This window comes from Puma concolor, chromosome A1 (genome assembly GCF_028749965.1).
Source record: "Puma concolor isolate L17-30 chromosome A1, mPumCon1.1.hap2, whole genome shotgun sequence".
Taxonomy (NCBI): Eukaryota; Metazoa; Chordata; class Mammalia; order Carnivora; family Felidae; genus Puma; species Puma concolor.
The window spans coordinates 240,753,427-240,776,744 of NC_141667.1; the positions used below are offsets into that span (position 1 = coordinate 240,753,427).

A 23,318-nucleotide genomic window follows, 5' to 3' on the forward strand; every position below is an offset into this window, starting at 1 on the left:
TTATAGGAAACCTGCCAAGTCTTTAAGGGAGTTGTACCAGTTTAAGCATTGCCAGCTTGGATTAAAGGGACAGACCGTCCAAAATGAAAGACAGCCTCCGGGTCCCCAATTTTTCTGGGCAGAAAGCAGGCTAAGAAAGTTAATCAGCTGCAAATACAGGTTATTTTTTCTGTAGAGGGAAGTGTTCCCAGAATGCAGAGCCAAGAGCCACAAGAGACCAAAGGATTAGGGCACCACTCCCAGGGATCAGAGCTGAGCCCTACCTAAGGAACGTCCCCTTCCTCACTTTCGGGGGCGTGGACCACATGTGCTTAGCTAGATGTCTGACCCACTAAGGACTAGTGGGTGCGAGGTGCCTCCATCTCACCCCTTTGGAACAAGAGTATCTATTACAGTGACCCTACTCTTATCTCATCGGAGGATGTGAAGTGTATGGGAGACACGGTGTGTTTTCCTGTTGGCAGACCTTTGGGTCAAGAGGACCTGCACCTGAGAAAGCCCACCTCTATCTAGACCCCAAGCAGACGATGGCTCTTGGGCCTGATGCTGTGACAGGTGAGACTATGAGAGTCCCTGGAGGGCTAAGTACATTTTGCACATGGAAAGGATACACTGAATGCAGGCAGTGACAGATCATCAAAATAGTGGCCCCAAAGGGTCACACCTCCCAGTATTCAGGCCCTTGAATGGTTCTCTCCCGTGTTGGTTTTTCCCAGTAAGATAACAACAAATTCAACGCACACAGGAGCCTGGTAACCACCTGAGTGCACTGGGGTCTCCTCTCGTGGACCCTGCCCCACGTAAGAAGGCTGGGCTCCCCTGCTGGAGGAGGAGGTGGGAACGAGATGCTGGTCAACGGCTCAGCTAAGTCTCACATGTGAGGGAGGCATTTGGACCATGCTGCCTCAGTCAAACTTCAGATGATGGCAGCAGGATGTGTGACCCCGGGCCAGATCAGCAGAAGGACCACCCAAGTGAGCCCAGCCTGTTCAGGTAGAATGTGAGGAAATACACAGTTATTTTAGCCACTACATTTTGGGGCAGCTTATTCCAGAGCAACAGAAACTGATACAACCACATACTAGGTACCGATAATATATGTTCAATATATATCATATACCAGGCCCATTACGTTGCCTCAAAATAACCATTTTCCCAAGAACTACGTGCAACAAACTATTGATCAGATACTCTGATAGCTCTGCTCAGTCGCCTAAATCTAGCTATTTTTCTTTCTTTTTAAAAAATCTTCTTGGTCTCCTCCCACACATTCATCAAACTTGGTCAAGATCTGGTTGCTAATTAAACCATTTGCACGAAATTTACAAGTGATTTTCTAAATTCAAATGTAATGACTGTAATGGAGACCATGCTTCAGCCCCCAGACCTGTCCTTCAGAAGTGCTGGGAATGCCGCTGGCCACGGCCTCAGCTGTCAGCCCACTCTGTGACTTACTCTAGCCCCATGAGAAAGAGGTGCCTTGCCCAAAGCTGCGCCCCCTTCCTGGTGAGCAGGCTGACTCCAGTGACTGGCTGATACGGAGGCACGAAGGCCTGTCCCCCTCACCACAGTGGGGGACAGGGCTGCACAGCCATCCCAAGTCAGGGGGTCCCACAGGGTTGGTTAAGGACTGTGGTGACTGCATCACAGCCCAATTTCCCCCTCCTCCACTCTGTGACGCTTCCAACCCTTCTCACTGACGTACTGATCCAAAGAGATCTGCCCCGGAAACTGCATTCTGGCTAATCTCCAGCTCGGAGTTTGCTGTCTCACCAGCAAAAGTGCCTCTCCTAGTCTTCATTCTCATGGACTACCTCTCTGATTTCAATGTTATATACTTCCTCTTTGTGCCTTCCTTTTTTCCTTTACTTCAGAGGCATCATACTGTAGTTCCTTTCCCATCTTCTTGATCTGATTCTTATTTTTGCCTCTTTAATGTATGTGAATCCCAAAGTCAGTTCTCAGTTCTGTGCTACACTCTAGCCCCTGGAGATACCCTCTATCGTCTTAGTTCAGGCTGCTATAGCAAATACCACAGACTGGCTTAAACAGCAAACGTTTATTTCTCATAGTTCTGGAGGCTGGGAGATCCCAGATCAAGGTGCTGGCCAATGTGGTGTCTGCTGAGAGCCACTTCTTGGTTTGCAGGAGGACATCTTGCTGTGTCCTCATGGGGAGAGGGCTCTGGTTCCTTCTCTTCTAATAAGGGCGCTAATCCCATCAGGGGACCTGCTCTCATGACTTCATCTAACCCTAAGTATCTCTCCAAGTCCCTCCAAATACAGTCACATTTGGGCTTCAACATATAAATTTGGTTGGGGGAGGAGGACACACACGATCAGCCCATAGCATCTATTATCAAAGCTCTGACCTCTACGCAGACAATCATCAAATCATCTCTATCCCCGATTTCCCATCTGAGATCAGTTCCACATGCTTGTTGGCCATTACTATTTAAATATATCACCACTGTAGGGGCTCGTGGGTGGTTCAGTCGGTTGAGCCGCCAACTTCGGCTCAAGTCATGATCTCACGGTTCATGAGTTCAAGCCCCGCGTCGGGCTCTGTGCTGACAGCTCAGAGCCTGGAGCCTGCTTCGGATTCTGTGTCTCCCTCCCCCACTCACACTCCATCTCTCTCTCTCTCTCTCTCTCAAGAATAAACATAAAAAAATTTTTTTAATAAATATATATATATACATATATCACCACTGCTACAAAAAATCTTAAAAACATATTAGGAAAAAAACTCAGCATCTTTCTCCCTAATCTGCAGCCTCCTCTCAACCTGCACCTGGCACCACTCTCTTGCCAGTAGGCTTAAAATACTGCTGTCATTCCTCACCAGTGGTCTTGATCTCTTTTCCATCACAACAGAGTAGGGGTAAAATTTCCACCGTTAACAGTAGTTCAGCACGGCAGTGATTCTCAGTGGAGCACCAACCAGAAGTTCCAAGAGGAACTGAGAATGTGGTTTAACTAAATATAGTGATCCTTATGTTCACATCCTCTCCCACCTTTCCTGTCTCTGTGCTTTTGTTCATCCCTTTAGTCTCCCCAAAATTAAAATGCTTTGTGCCTTCTCTGAATTTCTGAAACACTTATTATCTCTACTTTCAACCAACCTTCCTTTCTTCCGTCTGAGTCCACCCGCATGCCTCCTTTGTTCCAAATTAAGAAGCTCCCTTTTAGTGAGCTTTTAGACTTTTGGTATTCCCCATGACTGGGATCCGGCAGATGCTCAAAGTATGCTTCTTATAGATGACACTGTACCTTACGTAAATCATGTAACCTGAGCCATCACTTTCTTTACTGCTAACATGGTGCTGAAACCAATCTCTAGCCCACCTCGCAGATCTGCACTGTGTAATTTTCTGAGTGATGTTTACCCACCATAATTTTTCTCCTTCCCTTCTTCTTCTGAGATGGTCCTCTCACTCATATCCATAAACTCAACCCCTGGCCTAGAACTTGTCGTGATCAGACCTCTAGGCACCCCATTCTACTAACATTCTCTACCAGTCTTCTTTGGAGCTTCTCTCTAGCCGTGCTCTTCGGGGAGAAATTTAGCAACATAAAAATACCACATTATCCACTCTTCGTTGTAAAAGAACCGGAACTTACCAAATAATACAGAAATGAGAGGTTGGTTGCAGCTGCACTTTTCACTCTACTGTCCTTTTTTTCAAACATTTTTAAGGTCTCCACAGCCTAGAAATGAAATATCTGGACGTTAACGATCATTGTAACAGGACGGTATCCGGGCTTAAGGCTGCTGTAAAGACCACTGTGTCTTGAGTGTCACACCAGGGGAGGACACAAAGGGAATGGACTGATATGGTCAAGAAAACAGACGACAGAATGAGAATTTCATCCGAGAATCGGCATTTATAAAAAAGGACACAGCAAAACTAAAAGTGCAATAACTGAAATGAAGAACTTAACCGAGAGGTTTCACAGTAGGGTAGGTACAGCCAGAGAGTAGTAAATATCGGGCCTTGTGAGTCTTATGACACGGTTTAGTGTCTATCCCGCATAACGGGGTATAAGTGAGGTTTTTACCTAAAGGACACAATCAAATTTACTCTTTGCAAATCAGAATTTCTGCTTTTGGCTATCAGAGATCAGCCTACAGAAGACCATTCTACAGAGAACAATTAGAAAATTTATATTCAAATACTAAAAATATCTTTGGAAGGCACTACAGCACTACTGAGACAACCAGGATCTGAAGGTCAAGATCCCAGAAAATGTTCAGACTAAATAAGCAAAGGAAAAGAAGAGATGAAAAAAAGGTCTCAGATGAAAAAAAGAGACATATGGGAACATAGCAAAAAGGTCTAAGACAAACATAACTGGAACTCCTGAAAGGAAAGAAAGACTAATGGTCGAGAATTTTTCCAAAACTGATGACAGAAACTAATTCTGGGACTACGACAAAAAATTATCTCAAGTAGTTCCAAATATAATTATATTTTCAAGCCATGAGAAATGAAAGTACATTTTTAACCACTTGGCAGGTCTGAGACCATCCTAACCAAACAGGATATTTGGAATGGTCAGACACCTTACATGAAAAGTGAGTACTCAATCTAGAAACCCCTGAGAAATAACAGGAAAAAAAGCAGGTAAAGGCAATGGGTTTTCCTTCCTTCCTTCAAGATACATATACTGAACAGAAAATGCATGGCTTTGGGCACTTTCTGCTCTTGGAGAGAGTGGAGCCAACCAAAAACGCTGCTTTAGTTTTTACGATGCTCACAAGCTGCTGCTAGTGAAAATATCTTGACAAATCTGTGTGCTGTGAAAGTGTCTGACCTCAAACGAAGCCTCGAATATAGCACCATTTAGTGTGCTGACTCAATCTTTTTAAGGATACATTCTACATATGTAGGTTCCAATAGAAGTAATTATTCTTTTCAAGTTTTTTTGTTTGTTTTCTGAGAGAGAGAGTGCATGCGCAGGGGAGGGGCAGACGAAAAGGGAGAGGGAGAGCGAGAATCGCAAGCAGGCTCAGTGCCCAGCACAGAGCCCAATGCAGGGCTCAACCCCATGACCATGATATCATGATCTGAGCCAAAATCAAGAGTCACATGCTCAACCGACTGAGTCACCCAGGTGCCCCTCTTTTCAAAGGTTTTTGATTAAAGAAAATCACTGAAGTTTCTAGGCTAGTAGTTCATAATTCCACAAAGAAGAAAAAAGACCCCAACATCATATGCTCACTTTTGAGATTCTCTTTCTCACTTACTTTCTTGGAAGGATCTTCTGCAGAATTGCCAAGAAGTTCCTAAAACGCACTTCAGAAATTATTGCTACTTATGTTGTTCATCCTATAGGAGTTATCTCATTGACTCTTTATACAACGTCCATGGCTATTAATGTAAAAGTCACTGCTGTTTTGAATCTCTAAGTTTTATAAGATACATTTCCCTTTGAGTAAGAATTCTGAGGTTTTAAACTTTAGTTTTAGATTGTGTCAAAATAAATGTATGTGTTAATTTAAAATATAAGGCACATGAATACGTGTAACTCATGTATCCATTAAATTCTCAAAAGTAAAGTGTAGAGAGAAAATAATCAGTTTTCTGATATTTATGAAATCTGTAAGTAGATTATCAAAAGCAAGCTAACAACAACAATTAAAAAAAATGGAATGCCATATAGTAGTTTAGCTTACGTCATTCCTTTTAGAAACAGCTATTCATACTATTAATAAAGCTATTAATAAAGTGTCTTAGATGTGGCGCCTGGGTGGCTCAGTTGGTTAAGCATCCAGCTCTTGGTTTTGGCTCAGGTCATGATCTTGTGGTTTTGTGAGTTCAAGCCCTGCATTGGGCTCTGCACTCGCAGCGCATAGCCTGCTTGGGATTCTTTCTCTCCTTTTCTCTCTCCCCCTCTCTCCCTCCCCCACTCACATTATCTCTTTCTCTCTCCCTTTTCTCTCTCCATTTTCTCTCCCTCCCCCACTCACACTATCTCTTTCTCTCTTAAAATAAAGAAACTTAAAAAAAATGTTTTTTAAGTGTCTTAGATTTTAAAATTTTCATCTTTATTAATTTGCGGCTCACTGTTAACAAGACTTTAAGACTACATATAACACCAAGTTATTCTCCCCCCCAAAAGGTTACTATGAATTCAAATAATATGTAAAAAATGATGCAGTGTTATTTAAAATAACAGAAATATTTTGAACTTTAAAACATTCATTTAAAAACATCTGAGAGAATAAAAACATTTCATATTTAAAATTTCTGAACTATTCTAAAAACGCTATGTAACTATTCTAATAAAAGACATATTTTCAAGATTTTTTACTTTGAAATGGGTGGTTTTCAAAACCGTTCTTTTACACGTTCAATGAATGCATAGCCAATATTTGTTTTTAAATTTTTTTTTTTTTTTAAGTAGGCTCCACGACCAATGTGGGGCTTGAACCCATGACCCTGAGATCAAAAGCCACATGCTCTACCAACTGAGCCAGCTAGGCAACCCCCAATATTACTGTTTTTAAAAATAAAATATATTATAGGGATGCCTGGGTAGCTCAATCAGTGGAGCGTGTGACTCTTGATCTCGGGGTTGTGAGTTCGAGTCTCATGTTGGGTGTGGAAATTACATAAAAATAAAAATCTTTAAAAATTTAATTAATCAGGGGCGCCTGGGTGGCTCAGTCGGTTAAGCGGCCGACTTCAGCTCAGGTCATGATCTCTCGGTCCGTGAGGGCTGTGAGTTCGAGTCCCGTGTCGGGCTCTGTGCTGACAGCTCAGAGCCTGGAGCCTGTTTCAGATTCTGTGTCTCCCTCTCTCTGCCCCTCCCCTGCTCATGCTCTGTCTCTCTCTGTCTCAAAAATAAATAAATGTTGGGGTGCCTGGGTGGCGCAGTCGGTTAAGCGTCCGACTTCAGCCAGGTCACAATCTCGCCGTCTGTGAGTTCGAGCCCCGCGTCGGGCTCTGGGCCGATGGCTCAGAGCCTGGAGCCTGTTTCCGATTCTGTGTCTCCCTCTCTCTCTGCCCCTCCCGCGTTCATGCTCTGTCTCTCTCTGTCCCAAAAATAAATAAAAAACGTTGAAAAATAAATAAATGTTAAAAAAAATTTTTAATAAAAAAAAATTTAATTAATCAAAATAAAATATTGTAACATCGATTCCTTTACAAGTGAAACTGATAAAAGTGTACCAATAAAATTAAATTTAGCTATAAATAGCAACACAAATAATGGAAAAAACATTGTTAATTTGGGTTGTGTTTTCTTTTCTCCCCCCACAAACAATTAGGAAAATAGATATATTTTCATTTTGGCTTTCTTTCCCGACTGATGCCATCTAAGCTACTGGTTTCTGCATTCCACTGCATCTGTCCACACATGAGCACGGGCCTTCAGCCCAAACTACTTCATTTCATCTACCTTTGGCTTTTTATGGATTTTTTTCTCTATTACAAAGGTGACTACAAAGCAGAACTACCATCACAAAGAACCACACTCTGAGATTTCAGCATCTTTACTTAGCTACAGAATTATAACCTCATATTAGAAGGTATATATTTTTCTCTTTTACTTGAATTGTAAATAAAGTAGTCCTCGTCAAATGGTCATTATGAGTTATGTCAACCCAATCCCTTTTAACCTAACAGTGTTCCTTTCAACTAAGGTTTATTATACCCACCTCATCATACTTACAATATACAAACAAAAGAAACACAAAGTCAAAGCAGCAATGTTGAAAAGAAAGCAGAAATTACATTTTTAAAACATAAGTAAACTAATTAAAATCTTGAAAATGCAAATGGAACACAAAATATTTTAAAGACTACGGAGGGGGGAGCACCCATTCCATCTTGACCCAAGGCAGCAAGGTAGCAGTGATACCAGCAAGATGTCCTGGAGGACTGTGAAATTGTGCTTAGCAATGGGACCCTTTTATGCCCAAAGCAACGTTCCAGAGTAAACCAAATACACAAAACAGGTCACGGGAAAGCTCTCTGGTGAAGACAGGACGATGGAAGCACCATGCTGCTAGTTGGGCTCTTGGCCTTCCCTGCCTCTAAAAAACCTTACAGGTTTAGAGAACAGTTTGAAAACCTCTAGGGGAAAAGTTGTTCTCTGGACTAGAACATGGCTTAGTAATTTAGGAACCATGCGTTACGTGACAAGTATTTACGCTGGGACAAAGAGGACAAACAGGTCAAAATGAAAGTAATACTATATTAATAGAAATTATGTTAACACAAATAAAAATATTACTCAACTTCAGAATAATCACAGATAACAGTATTCTAGAAGCAGTTTCCCAATATTATTGCTTTGACCAAGTAACATATAAAACATCTAAAACTTTAAAAAACTTACTTGGTTAAAGTCCTTTTGTCTCAAGTATGTAATTGCTTTGTTTATTTCCAGATCATTTGCTAGCTCTACATACTGAGAGGCTTTCACAACTTCAACACACCTATGATGTAAAGCATAAAAAAAAGTTACTTTGTTTTGGCATTTTTATGTTGCTGGTGGCTTCCTTAAAACTGACTTTTCAAAAAAATTTTAAAGTGTCCCTAGCACTATCTAAGGCTAAGCACTTGATTTCTTCCGATGCAGGCAGTAAGTTACTAAATTCTTCAGTTCTAAACTGATTTTTTTTTTTTTACTCAACTACTGATTTTTTTACCCAACTTTTCATTAGCTTGTTGTCACTTCTAATTATTTATGGTATTTTAAATGAAACTGGATTTATATCCATAGTCTCATTTTTAACTTAACTACTAAAACAATTTTAATTTGTAACAGGTAAAAGTATTTCTATGTATTTTTTCATCTTAAATGCTCTGATGGTGAGAAAAATTCTATAGAATTTGTAGAGTATGTTTAAGTTTTGTGTCCAAACTTGACGACTATAGATCTGTTCCCCAAAGGGCACAGAACATTTGTTTTTAACTATATATCAGGCACTGCATTAATTCCTTTATAAGCATTATCACACTTAATAGTTTTTCTTTTTAATGCTTAGTTTTCTAGAGAGAGCGAGAAAGAGAGAGCGCACACATGCACGTGAGCAGGGGAGGGGCAGAGAGAGAGGGAGAGAGAGTCCCAAGCAGGCTCTGTGCTGTCAGCGTAGAGCCTGATGCAGGGCTCGACCCCATGAACCTCGAGATCATGACCTGAGCCGAAATCAAGAGCCAGATGCTTAACCGACTGAGCCACCCAGGCGCTCCAGCATTATCACATTTAATCCCCACAACAACCCTGAAAGACAGGCATGCTCTCTGTTTTACAGATAGGAAAACGGAAGATCTGAGATCACACAGCTAGAAAACTGGCAAGTGAAAATTTGAAACCCAATTTTTATTGACAGCAAAACCCACTTCACCAAGACTTTCTTTCAAATTGAGGTCAACTGAAATCAGTTTAGTGGATCATGACCTTTATTTAAAAAAAGAGAAGAAGAAAATACTAAAGGGCAATACGCATAATAAGGGCAACAATTGTTTCATGCAACATGTTTCTGTAAACTATGTAAAATAAATGTCTGAGGTTCTGGTTCAAAAATGTTTCAAAGCCACTGGCCTGGACAAATAATTTAAAAACATTAAAGCAAAAGATCTCTTTCTTCAGGTAGAATCTTTCATTTTATCTTTGACTTATAAAAGAGCACTTCTGCTTGCAGTGGAGAGAGAGGACTTGAAGCCCTGCCTGCCCGGCCCCCCTTTGAATGGCCCTCTGTCCCCAGCCCCACCCCCAACAAAGGAGCCTGGAGACATGGCTAATGAGGGTGTGAGGGCTCCAAGCTAATGATCTGGAAACCACTGACACTTGTTGAATGTCTACTAGATGTCAGACATTATATACCAAATATACAGGGGCTAAAAAGGATAAACAAAATATGGTTCATGCCCTTACAGGGGATGCAGACCAGTAAATTAAGTTCGTGTAAGAACTATTACAAAGGAACACAAGAATGCAGTGGCAGAGAATCTAAACCAGACTGGGGAAAGGCATTCTAGAGATATCTACACTCAATTTGAAACTCAACTTTGTATTGCTTACAAGAGACACACCTTTAATTAAGAACACAGAATCATCAAAAGTAAAGTGAAAATAAAAATACCACTTGGGAATGCAAGCTGGTGCAGCCACTCTGGAAAACAGGATGGAGGTTCCTCAAAAAACTAAAAATGGAATTACCCTATGACCCAGCAACTGCACTACTAGGCATTTATCCAAGGGATACAGGTGTGCTCTTTCGAAGGGACACTTGCACCCCCATGTTTATAGCAGCACTATCCACAATAGCCAAAGTGTGGAAAGAGCCCAAATGTCCATCGATGGATGAATGGATAAAGGAGATGTGGTATATATATACAATGGAGTATTACTCGGCAATCAAAAAGAATGACATCTTGCCATTTGCAACTACATGGATGGAACTGGAGGGTATTATGCTAAGCGAAATTACTCAGTCAGAGAAAGACAAAAATCATAAGACTTCACTCATATGAGGACTTTAAGAGACAAAACAGATGAACATAAGGGAAGGGAAAGAAAAGTAATATAAAAACAGGGAGGGGGACAAAACAGAAGAGACTTATAAATATGGAGAACAAACTGAGGGTTACTGGAGGGGGTGTGGGAGGGGGGATGGGCTAAATGGGTAAGGGGCACTAAGGAATCTACTCCTGAAATCATTGTTGCACTATATGCTAACTAATTTGGATGTAAATTTTAAAAAATTTTTTTTAAAAAAAGAAAAAAGAAAAAGAAATCCTCTTTGCGGCTTCCCAGGAGAAACAATGAAGATACCTTTGTTGAGACCCTTGGGAATGCTGGTGGAGGGGATTTCAGGATACTAGCAGATGCCTAGGGAGACAGAAATTCCTTCCAGAGATAGGAGAGAATTATATCATGGAAGATGAGTCTGACCTTGGGATTTCAGCTTGGATAGAAAAAGCGCTTTTTTGAGAATAAACTCTGGAGGGTTTCTGAATGCCCTCCAGGGAAGCTCTTGAGAACTTGTTCTAAATGTCCTGTAGAGAAGTTTCTAAAGCTAAAAGAGTATGGCTAACTCATCAGAGCCCCAAAGAGCTGTATTCATCATGTAAAGTCAATTCAAGATCTTCTAAGAGAAGTAAAGACAAAACAAAACAACTCTTTGGACTTAAAAGACATAAAGCTCAACACATTAGGAAAACTCTCAAAAAAAAAAAAAAATGAAGTTCTGATAATAAAGTTATGAATGACTCTGAAAACAAAAAAAACAACACTGATCAATCTACCAGGGATATAACTCTAAATCTTCATGCAACCAATAACATAATTTCAAAATAATATAAAGCAAAGTTAATAATCTAAAAGAAGAAATGTAGAAATCTACAACTGCAGTAAAAAACTTTTAACAGACCCCTCTCAATAGCTAAAAGAATAACCAAACAAAAATCAATAAGAATAAAATGACAAATTCCTTAAAAATGCACCTTATCCAAAGTGACACAAGAAAGTCAAAATAATCTTATAATTATTAAAAAAGTAGAATCTGTTTAATAAAACCCTCCCTATAAAGACAACTTTGAATGCAGACAGCTTTATTAGTAAATTCCTCTGTTTGTTTAATAAAGAAATAATACCAATCTCATAAACTTTTCCGGGGGGGGGGGAACCACATCCAAAGTTGTGATATAAAGTCAGCTTACCCTTGTTAACAAAATCAAAGACATTATTTTTTAAAATGTTTTATTTATTTTTGAGAAAGAGAGTGAGCGGGGGAGAGGCAGAGAGAAAGAGAGCAAGACAGAGAATCTGAAGCAGGCTCCATGCTATCAGCACAGAGCCCGATGCAGGGCTCAAACTTATGAGTTGTGAGATAGATCATGACCTGAGCTGAAGTCGGATGCGTAACTGACTGAGCCACCCAGGTACCCCCAGAGACATTATTTTTAAAAATACAAACCTCATCCTTCTCATTAACATGGATGGGATAATGCTTAGGTAATGATTAGCAAATGAAATCCAGTGATATTTTAAAAGGATAATACATCACAATCAAGTGGAGTTAAATTGATAAGAATTGATAAAAATTCTTAGCCTGACCAGAAACAAAAGTAAAAATTCCTTAATTTGATAGAGTATTTACAAGAATCCAATGGCAAACATCATACATAATGGCAGGTTGTGAAAAGTTTTAACCCTGTGAATTCAGGAAAAAACAAAAATGCCTACTATATCACCACTTCTATTCAGCACTGAACTGGACATCACAGCCAGTGTAATGAAGCAAGAAAACAAACAGAAAGAAGCATAAAGATTGACTAGAAAGAAAGAAAAGTGTCATTATCTGCAGATAGAATAAATGTGTATTTAGATAACCCAAAAGAATCTAGAGATGACTATTTGAAAAAGTAAATTTACTAATAAGGTCAGTGGATAAATATCACTATCTAAAATTCAACTGTATATCTACATACAAGAAATGCACAAGTAGAAAACAAAATTTTAAAACTATGCCGTATGCCATCAGAAACATCAAACGTGTAGGAATAAATGTAACAAAAGACATGCAGATCTCTAGACTTAAAACTAAAAAGTATTTCAAAGAAATTACAAAGACCTAAATGGAGGAATGTATTGTACTTATGGATTTGAAAAGTAAACATCTTAAAGATGTCAGTTCTCTCCAGCCTGATCATTGGATTTCAATAAAATCCCAATTATTTCCCCAGTAGGTCAAGAGAAGTGACAGACAAGCTGCAGACTAAAAGAAATCATTTGAAAAACACTGTCCAGACCTTCGCTAAGCTACTGTGCCCTACTGCTACCTTGGCGTCCATCTTGTTTGGCCACGTGGCCTGTTGGGACCAAAAACTAACACTAGCCTCTAACACAAGTATGTGTCCCAGGCAGCAATCTGTAGAGCACCAAGCAAATCTAAGTTCCTGATAGGACTTCCCCAAAAGTCCTTGTGATAAACAGTCCCCCCCCCACCTCCCAAGGCCTTCCCCTTATGCACCCCCCTACACAGACCCTCATGGAGCTTACTGACACCCCTACTCTTTGGTTTGAATGGACCCATCTGGCCTTATGCCAGGAGCCCCAGAACACTCCACCCACAGATGCTAGTAAGTCATGTGCCCCAGGTCCTGCCTCTCTCTCTGCCTGTATCTGTCTTGACTTCCCTGGGTGGCATTGCCAGGTATGCTATGTACTTCCTCTAGGGTCTATAACAAACTTACCTCAGTTTCTCATGGTCGAGAATAATATTCCATTGTATGGTTATACCAGTACACAGCAATGAAAATGAACAAACCAGAGCTACATGCAACAACATTGCCAACTGCTATAGAGTAAAAGACACCAGACACAAATCAACAGGCATGGTACGAGTCCACCTATATAATGTTTAAAAGAATGCAAACTAAATTATAGTGTTTAGGAATGCCTGGTTGTGTGGTTAAAGTATGTAGAAAAGCTAGGAAGTGATTTACCATTTCTCTGGAGATACCTGTCACCCTTCAGAGTGGGAGGGGCAGGGTCTGGGATAGGCTCAGCAGAGCTTCTAAGGTGCTGACTATGTTCTCTTCTTTAAATGTTATTTATCTAAGCTATGTAATGACATAGGTGTTTGCTGTGTGATAAATCACTGAGCTGATGTTATTATTTTGTACAATTTTTATGTGCTTTATATTACACCACAAGGTTAAAAATAATTTTAACCCTATATTAAATGAATTAACAAAATATAGTAAGAATGACAGAATGATATATAATTGAAAAATCCAAATAATGTCAAGACTGAATTTTCCTTTTTCTTTATTTAAATTTTTAAAAATTAAAAAAATTTTTTTATATATATAGATTCCTCAAGTGGGAGAGGGACAGAGGGAGAAAGAATTTTTAAAATTTTATTTAAATCCAAGTTAGTTAACATATAGTGTTATAATGGTTTCAGGAGTAGAATTTAGTGATTCATCACTTACATATAACACCCACTGCTCACCACAAGTGCCCTTCTTAGTGCCCATTTAGCCCATCTGCCCACCAAACACCCCTCCAGCAACCCTCAGTTTGTTCTCTGAATTTAAGACTCTCTTATGGTTTGCCTGTTTTTAACTTATTTTTTCCTTTCCTACCCCTATGTTCATCTGTTTTGTTTCTTAAATTACACATGAGTGAAATCATATATTATCTTTCTCTAACTTATTCAACTTAGCATAATACGCTCTACTTCCAACCATGTTGTTGCAAATAGTAGATTTCATTCTTTTTGATTGCTGAGTAATATTCCATTGCGGGGTTGGGGGTGGTGTGTGTGTGTGTGTGTGTGTGTGTGTGTGTGTGTGTGTGTGTATCACTTCTGTATCCATTCATCAGTCGATGGACATTTGGGCTTTCCACAGGTTGGCTATCATTGATAGTATACTGCCATAAACATTGGGGTCCATATGCCCCTTCCAATCAGCATTTTTGTATCCTTTAGATAAACACTACAATGTGCAATTGCTGGGTCATAAGCTAGCTCTATTTTTAACTGTTTTGAGGAACCTTCATATTGTTTTCCAGAATGGCTGTACCAGTTTGCATTCCCACCAGCTGTGCAAAAGTGTTCCCCTTTCTCCGCATCCTCGCTAACATCTGTTGTTTCCCGAGTTGTTAATTTTAGCCATTGTGACAGGTGTGAGGTGGTATCTCATTGCAGTTTTTTTTTTAATTTGTATTTACCTGATGATGAATGATGTTGAGCATCTTTTCATGTACCTGTTAGCCATCTGGATGTGTTCTTTGGAAAAGTGTTCATTCATGTCTTTGGTCCATTTTTCACTGGATTATTTGTTTTTTGGGTTTTGAGTTTGATAAATTCTTTATAGATTTTGGATACTAACCCTTTATCTGATACATCATTTGCAAATATCTTCTCCCATTCCATTGGTTGCCTTTTAGTTTTGTTGATGGTTTCCTTCACCATGCAGAAGCTTTTTATCTTGATGAGGTCCCAGTAGTTCATTTTTGTTTTTGTTTCCCTTGACTTCAGAGATATGTCTAATTAGAAATTGCTGCAGCCAAGGTCAAAGAGGTTGTTGCCTGTTTTCTCCTGTAGGTTGATGGTTTCCTGTCTCACATTTGTCTTTTATCGATTTTGAGTTTATTTTTGTGTATGGTGTAAGAAAGTGGTCCAGATTCATTCTTCTGCAGATCTCTGTCCAGTTTTCCCAACACTATTTGCTGAAGAGACTGTTTTTTCCATTGGATAGTCTTTCCTGCTTGTCAAAGATTAGTTGGCTATAGATGTGTGGGTCCATTTCTGGGTTCTCTATTCTGTTCCATTGATCTCTGCATCTGTTTTTGTGCCAGTACCATACTTTCTTGATGATTCCAGGTTTGTAACACAACTTGAAGTCCAAAATTGTGATGCCTCCAGCTTTGGTTTTCTTTTTCTTCATTACTTTGGCTATTCAGGATCTTTTCTGGTTCCATACAAATTTTATGATGGTTTGTTCTAGCTCTTGAGGAATGCTGGTATTATTTTGATAGGGATTGCATTGAATATGTAGATTGCTTTGGGTAGCATCAACATTTTAACAGTATTTGTTCTTCTAATCCATGAGCATGGAATGCCTTTCCATTTCTTTATGTCTTCTTTAATTTCTTATATAAGCTTTCTATAGTTTTCAGCATACAGATCTTTTACCTCTTTGGTTATGCTTATTCCTATGTGTTTTATGGGTTTTGGTACAATTGTAAATGAGATCGATTCCTTGATTTCTCTTTCTGCTGCTTCATTATTGGTGTATAGAAATGCAACTGATATCTGTACATTGATTTTATATCCTGCGACTTTGCTGGATTCATGTATCAGTTCTAGAAGTTTTTTGGTGGAGTCTTTTGGGTTTTCCAAAAGGAAAACAGGGTTCTCACTCTGTGAAGAGTGAAAGTTTGACTTTTTCCTTGCTAATCTGTATGCTTTTTCTTTCTTTTTGTCTGATTGCTGAGGCTAGGACTGCCAACACTGTGTTGAACAGTGGTGAGAGTGGACATCCCTGTTGTGTTCCTGATGTTAGCGGGAAAGCTCTCAATTTTCCCCTTGAGGATGATATTAGCTGTTGGTCTTTTGTATACAGCCTTTAGGATGTTGAGGTATGTTCTTTCTATGCCTACTTTCTTGAGGGTTTCCATCAAGAAAAGATGCTGTATTTTGTTAAAAGCTTTTTCTGCATCTATCAAGAGGATCATATGATTCTTACCCTTTCTTTTATTAATGTGATATATCACATTGATTTGTGGATATTGAACAAGCCCTGCAGCCCAGGAATAAATCCCACTTGATCATGATGAATAATTCTTTAAATGTATTTGTTGGATTCGGTTTCCTAGTATCTTGTTGAGAATTTTTGCATCCATGTTCATCACGGAGATTGGTCTGTGGTTTTCCTCTTTAGTGGGGACTTTGGTTTTGGAATCAAGGTAATGCTGGCCTTGAATGAGTTTGGATGTTTTCCTTCCATTTCTATTTTCTGGAACAGCTTCAAAAGAATAGGTGTTAAGTCTTCTTTAAATGTTTGGTAGAATTCCCTGGAAAGCCATCTGGCCCTGGACTCCTGTTTGTTGGGAGATTTTTGATTACTAATTCAATTTCTTCACTGGTTATAGCTCTGTTCAAATTTTCTATTTCTTCCTGATTCAGTTTTGGTAGTTTATGTTTCTAGGAATTTTTCCATTTCTTCCAGATTGCTCAATTTGTTGGTATATAATTGTTCACAATATTCTCTTATTATTGTTTGTATTTCTACAGTGTTGGTTGTGATGTCTCTGTTTTCATTCATGATTTTATTTATTTTGGTCCTTTCCTTTTTCTTTTTAATAAATCTGGCTAGGGGTTTATCAATTTTGTTAATTCTTTCAAAGATCCAGATCCTGGTTTCGTTGATCTGTTCTGCTGTTTTGTTTTGTTTTGTTTTGTTTAATATCATTGGTTTCTGCTCCAATCGTTATTATTTCCCTTCTACTGCTGTTTTGGGGCTTTATTTGCTGTTATATTTCCATTTTCCAGCTCCTTTGGGTGTTAAGATTAGGTTGTGTATTTGAGACATTTCTTCCTTCTTTAGGAAGGCCTGGATTGCTATATACTTCCCTCTTATGACTGCCTTTGCTACATCCCAGAGGTTTTGGACTGTCATGTTTTCATTTTCACTGGCTTCCATGTACTTTTTCACTTCCTCTTTCGTTTCTTGGTTAACCCATTCTTTCTTTAGTAAAATGTTCTTTAATCTCAAAGTATTCGTGGTCTTTCCAATTTTTTTCTTGTGATTGATTTCTATAGAAGTTTCATAGTGTTATAGTCTGAAAATATGCAAGGTATGATCTCAATCTTTTTGTACTTGCTGAGGGCTGATTTGTGCCACAGCATGTGATCTATTCTGGAGAACGTTCCATGTACACTTGAGAAGAATGTGTATTCTGATGCTTTGGGATGAAATATTCTTAATGTAAACTGTTAAGTCCATCCGGTCCAGCGTGCCATTCAAAGCCAGTGTTTCCTTGTTGGTTTTCTGCTTAGGTGATCTGTCCATTGCTATAAGTGGAGTGTTAAAGTCCCCTACTATTATGGTATTATTATCAATGAGTTTATGTTTGTGATTAATGGACTTATATGTTTGGGTGTTTCTTTGTTGGGGGCATAAATATTTGCCCCCAACTGTTAGATCTTACTGGTGGATAGACCCCTTAGTTATGATATATGATATAATGCCCTTCTTCACCTCTTGTTACAGCCTTTGTTTTAAAATCCAGTTTGTCTGGGGGCGCTGAGGTGGCTCGGTTATTTGAGCATCCAACTTCGGCTCAAGTCATGATCTCACAGTTTCTGAGTTCGAGCCCTGCATCGGGCTCGCTGCTGTCAGTGCAGAGCCCACTTTGGATCCTCTGTCCCCCCCTCTCTCTGACCTTCCCCACTTGCTCTCTGTCTCTCTCGTAAATAAATAAACATTAAAATCTAGTTTGTCTGATAGAAGTATGGCTACTCCAACTTTCTTTTGATGTCCATTAACATGATAAATGGTTCTCCATCCCCTTACTTTCAATCTTCCAGGTGTCTAAAATGAGTCTCTTGTAGGCAGCATATAGATGGCCCCTTTTTTTTTTTTTAATCCATTCTGATACCCTATGTCTTTTGATTGGAGCATTTAGTCCATTTACATTTAGAGTGATTACTGAAAAATATGAATTTAGTGCCATAGTGTTGCCTATAGAGTTGGAGTTTCTGGTGATGTTCTCTGATCCTTTCTAGTCTTTGTTGCTTTCTTCCTTTTTTGTTTCGTTTTGTTTTTTCTCCAAATAGTCCCCCTTAAAATTTCTTGAAGGGCTGGTGTAGTGATCACACACTCCTTTCATTTTTGTTTGTCTGGGAATCTCTTCATCGAGAAAGAGAGTCTTAAGCAGGTTCCATGCTCAGTTTGGAGACTGACACGGGGCTCAATCCCACAACTGTGGGATAGTGACCTGAGCTGAAATCATGAGTCAGACGCTCAACCGAAAGAGCCACTCAGGTGCCTTTTTTTTTAAATAGCCACATTAATATCATTTTAAAAAGTCTTTAATGTAAATCAGCCTCAAAAAGCTAGGTCTGAATGAATAGAAAAATAATAGTCTTTAAATTTCAAAACTGGTTCCCTTTTACTGAATGATTTAACATAAAATACAAGGAACTGGTCTAATGGGTCCAGGTCTAAGGTGAAACAGAAGACTCTATACTGAGTTCTGTCTTGATGATATAATATAAATATTATTCAAATGGAACAGAAATCCGATAGCTTAGTTTAAATGTTTCTTTATGTTAATTTCAAGTCCTAAAAATTATCCAGACATTGAGCAGATGTTATTTATATCTTAAAAAGCCTCTTCTTTAGTTTTTTACAAAGAACAAGACATTTGAGGAAAGCAGACACGGAGGAAGTATGACACCCACAAAGAACCATTATGGAATGTTTTCCTACATATGAAACATCTTGTAACCCCAGGCAAAGGCTCTGATGTTGACTGTAAACAGCACAGCCCTGCATTTAAAAATATAGACAGATAAGCAGATAGGTGGAGAGACAGATACGCACATGGGTTCCGTATGTGTATAGCCACATAAAATGTACACTATATGCACCCATGTCCACAAACGCATATAGAGTAAAGTTTCTGAAAAATATGATGTAAGCTTTACATCTTTCTTCAAAGTTACTACAAACATGGGCTTTCATGTAACCTGAGCTTTGGTAAATTTTTTTTTTTCAACTGCCAAGTTCTATCTAGGGAAATGAACGCCTACCTAGTTAACACATAAAGAAATAGGACTTAATACATTTTAGGTTATAAATGGAGTCTTTAAAATACCCATGTGTTATAACAAGTGTATTATGAACACTATGTTTGTTGGCAAAAACTAACACTTCTATTAGTTTTCTACTGGAGGATCGATGTCAGCAAAATGGTGGTATAGGAATTTCTAGTGCCTGTATCCTCCCAGAAATATCAATGTTAAGACCTATCCATGCACGAAAATACTTCCACAAGAGCTAAGGATTCTAGGTGAGGGATTACACCACCTGGGTGGAGGTGAGCTATATGAAAAGATAGGCTAGATAGATTCACACACCCTCTTTACCTCTCCTTTGAGCCCAGACAGCTCAGCATGGAGAAAGGGAGCCTTTCTGTGAGAGAAGTTGAGTAAAGTGAGTGTCTGACTTCACCACAGCCTCCAGTCCGGCTTGCCCCGGCACCAGAGTGACTCTCATTGCCCTTGATGGCTCTGGCAGTCTCCTGTGACTCCAGGCCGCTGCCCACCCTGGTGCCTGTGGGATTCTACATCCTTAGGTGGCTCCTTGGTAGTGCCTGCGAAACCGGGTGGCCCGCTTGCCCCAGTGCCTTTCGGCTCTGGTGGCTACAAGTGGCTCCTGCACACCTAAGTCCCCGGCCCAATGGGCACCAGTAGGCCCCAGTGGTTCCAGGCAACCTCCACGGCCCCAGGTTCCCAGACAGCTCCCCAGCCAGCTCCAACGAACCCAGGCTCCCGGCACATCCCAGCATCCGCCAGCTCCCAGGCAGCAACTTTGGCCCTGTGCTTCCAATCAGCACCTGTAAACCCAGAGATAGTATGACTAGGCCTAGACACAGGATGACTACTGTGTCCTCAAGCTTTCAAGCCACCTCAGCACCAGGCTAGCTACTAGCCCCAAGCCTCCAGACCATCCCAGCCCCAGGTCAACCGTCCTCCAGGAATAAAGGAACTGGCAGCACCATTTCCCTCCACCGGCCCAACATAAACACACATCCACCCACGGGACTTGCTCACACCGCTGCCTCTATCCCTGCACATTGTACCCCTTTCGACAGCCCGCCTTAGTCTGGATGCTGTGGGGCCCCTCCCCCAGATAGCCCACGGCACCAAAGCTTGCCCGCATGCCAGCCCCTCTGCCCTCCGCTGTGCTTCAGCAGATCCGCCCTCTCCAGTACACTCTTGGCCAGAGCCCATACAGGATGGTGCCGCAGGCCTGGTAGTGTGCAAGCAGCCCCTACAGTGGCCAGCACCACTCCAAGGTGACTTCTGCCCTGGAGACTGGGAAAAATAACCACACACACACACACACCAGTCAGATGGAGGCCCCAGCCGTGGGCTGGCGGCAGACAACTGGTCCAACTGCAGGCCCTGCGAACCGGTGAAAGCTTCTCAGGGGACAACACAGGGAAAGCATCCTGCACTTTGGTGCTACTGTATCTCCGGCAAATGCTTGTTCTGCCTCGACTGGAGCCCAAGGCCTCTCCAGACTGGCCCACCACACCACAAAGGCAAAGGGAGCCACTGCAGACGACTGGACCGAAGGAGAAAGTGGCTCAGCCACACAGCAGGGCACACGCATCACACACAGGAGACGTTCTCTGAAGCACCAGGGTGTCGTAAACAGGGAACACTGCATGGCAGGGCTTACGAGACCACTTCTTTACGAGACCAGTACTTTAGGGGTGCCTGGGTGGCTCAACAGGTTCAGTACCGGACTCTTGATTTTGGCTTAGGTCAGGATCTCACAGTTTGTGAGACTGATCCCTGCATCAGGTTCTGTGCCGACAGTGCGGAGCCTGCTTGAGATTCTCTCTGTCCCTCGCTCTCTCTTCCTCTCCCCTGCTCTCTCTCTTTCTCTCAAAATAAATAAATAAACATAAAAAAAAATAAGGCCAATGCTCTAAAGAACAGGGGACAGCCTGACTTTTCTCACACACTGAAACAGACACAGAGAGACAAACTGAGGAGACAGAGGAGTATGTCCCAAACAAAAGAACAGGAGAATATCACAGCAAGAGGCCTAAGTGAAACAGAGGTAAATAATATGCCCGATAGAGAATTTAAAGTAATGATCATAAAGATACTCACTGGACTTGACAGAAGAGTGGAGGACATAAGTGAGACCCCTAATGATGAGATATAAAAGAATCCACCAGAAATGAAGAATACAATAAATGAAATTAAAAATACATGAGATAGTATAAATAGTAGGCTAGACGAGGCAGAAGAACCAATCACTGACCCTACAGGATGGAGTAAGTGAAAGTAATCAAGCTGAGCAGATGAGGAAAAAAATTTATGCAAAAGAAGAACAGACTTAGGCAATTCGGTGATACCATCAAATGTAATAACATGACATGACAGGGATCCCAGAAAGACAAGAGAAAGCAAAGGGGACAGAAAATGTATTTGAAGAAATAGTTGAAAACTTCCCGAATCTGGAGAAGGAAACAGAAATCCAGATCCCCCAACAAAATATAACCAAAGAAGTTCCACGCCAAGACACATAGTAATTAAAATGGCAAAAAGTAGTGAGAAAGGAAAAAATTTAAAAGCAGCAAGAGAAAAGAAGTCAGTCACCTACAAGGGAAAGCCCATAAGGCTGTCAGCAGAATTTTCAACAGAAACTTAGCAGGCCAGAAGGGAGGAGCATGATATATCCAAAGTGCTCAAAGGAAAAAATGCGCAGACAAGAACACTAGACCTAGCAAGGCTATCATTCCGAATAGAAGGAGAGATAAAGAGTTTCCCAGAAATGTTAAAGGGGACTCTTTGAGTGAAAAGACCATAAGCAAGAATAAGAAAAGTAGGAATCAAAAAAGCAATAAAAACAAGTTCTCTGTAAATATCACTCAAGGGATTCACAAAATAAAGGGACGTAAAGTATGCCACCATATACCTAAAATGTAGAGAGGAGAAGAGTAAATAATGGGTTCTGAGCCTGGATGGCTCAGTCGGTTAAGCATCCAACTCTTGATCTTAGCTCAGGTCATGATCTCACAATTCATGAGATTAAGCCCCACATCAGACTCTGCACTGACAGCATGGAGCCTGCTTGGGATTCTCTCTCTCTCCCTCGTTCTCTGCCCCTCCTTGGCTTGCACTCTCTTTCTCTCTCCCCTTCTCAAAATAAATAAATAAACTTAAATAAAAAAGAATGGGTTCAAATTTAAGTGACCATCAACTTAATACAGACTGCCATATGAACAAGAAGTTATATACATACCTAATGGTAACCACAAGTCAAAACTACTAACAGATATACAGAAAATAAAGAGAAGAAGTCCAAGTATATGACTAAAGAAAGCCAAGTAATCATGAAAGAAGAGAGCAAGAGAAGAAAGGAATGGAGAAAAACTGTAAAAACAACCATAAAACATGTAACAAAATGGCAATAAATACATATGTATCAATAATTACTTTGAATGTAAATAGGCTAAACACTCCAATCAAAAGACAAAGTGTGATGGAGTGAATGAGAAAACAAGACCCACCTGGACATTACACGGATCCCAGACCCACACTGCCTAGAAAGAGCCTCATTTCAGACCTAAAGACACATGTGGATTGAAAGTGAAGGGATGCACACTCAGTGGCAGCCACTGTGGAGACTGAACTTCGCTCGTTCATGCACTTTGCTCAGCCTCTCTGCAACCATGTCTGACAAACCCAGTATGACTGAGATTGAGAAATTCAATAAGTCAAAATTGAAGAAGATAAATGCAAGAGAAAACTCCACAGCCTTCAAAAGAAACAGCTAAACAGGAGACGCTAGCAGGTGAATCATGAGGCATGCACCACCAATCTGCACTGTGCATTCCACAAGCACTGCCTTCTTATTTTACTTCTTTTAGCTGTTTAACTTTGTAAAATACAAAGAGGTGGGATCAAGTTTAAATGACTGTGTCGTCCTTTTTCCACATCAAAGAAGAGAACTACTGACAATGAAGGCCATGCCTGCCTCTCCCATCTGTCTATCTGGCTAGCAGGGAAGGAAAAGAGTTTGCATTCTGGTAAGG

At 40.4% G+C, this 23,318-nt stretch overlaps 1 protein-coding gene and 1 pseudogene across 15 annotated transcripts in view; one reads left to right on the forward strand and one right to left on the reverse strand.

The window, feature by feature from the left end:
- The window catches only part of IFT88 (intraflagellar transport 88), a 159,700-nt gene that overhangs the window by 56,977 nt on the left and 79,405 nt on the right, over positions 1-23,318 (reverse strand). For all 15 annotated transcript variants that reach the window (XM_086715283.1, XM_086715307.1, XM_086715322.1 and 12 more), the window contains 2 exons: positions 8,349-8,448; positions 3,624-3,710 (listed from right to left, as the gene is read on the reverse strand). In XM_086715283.1, the coding sequence (XP_086571409.1) occupies positions 3,624-3,710; positions 8,349-8,448 (187 nt within the window). The remainder of the gene's footprint in view (positions 1-3,623; positions 3,711-8,348; positions 8,449-23,318) is intronic.
- On the forward strand, positions 22,904-23,088 carry LOC147584902 (thymosin beta-4-like; annotated as a pseudogene).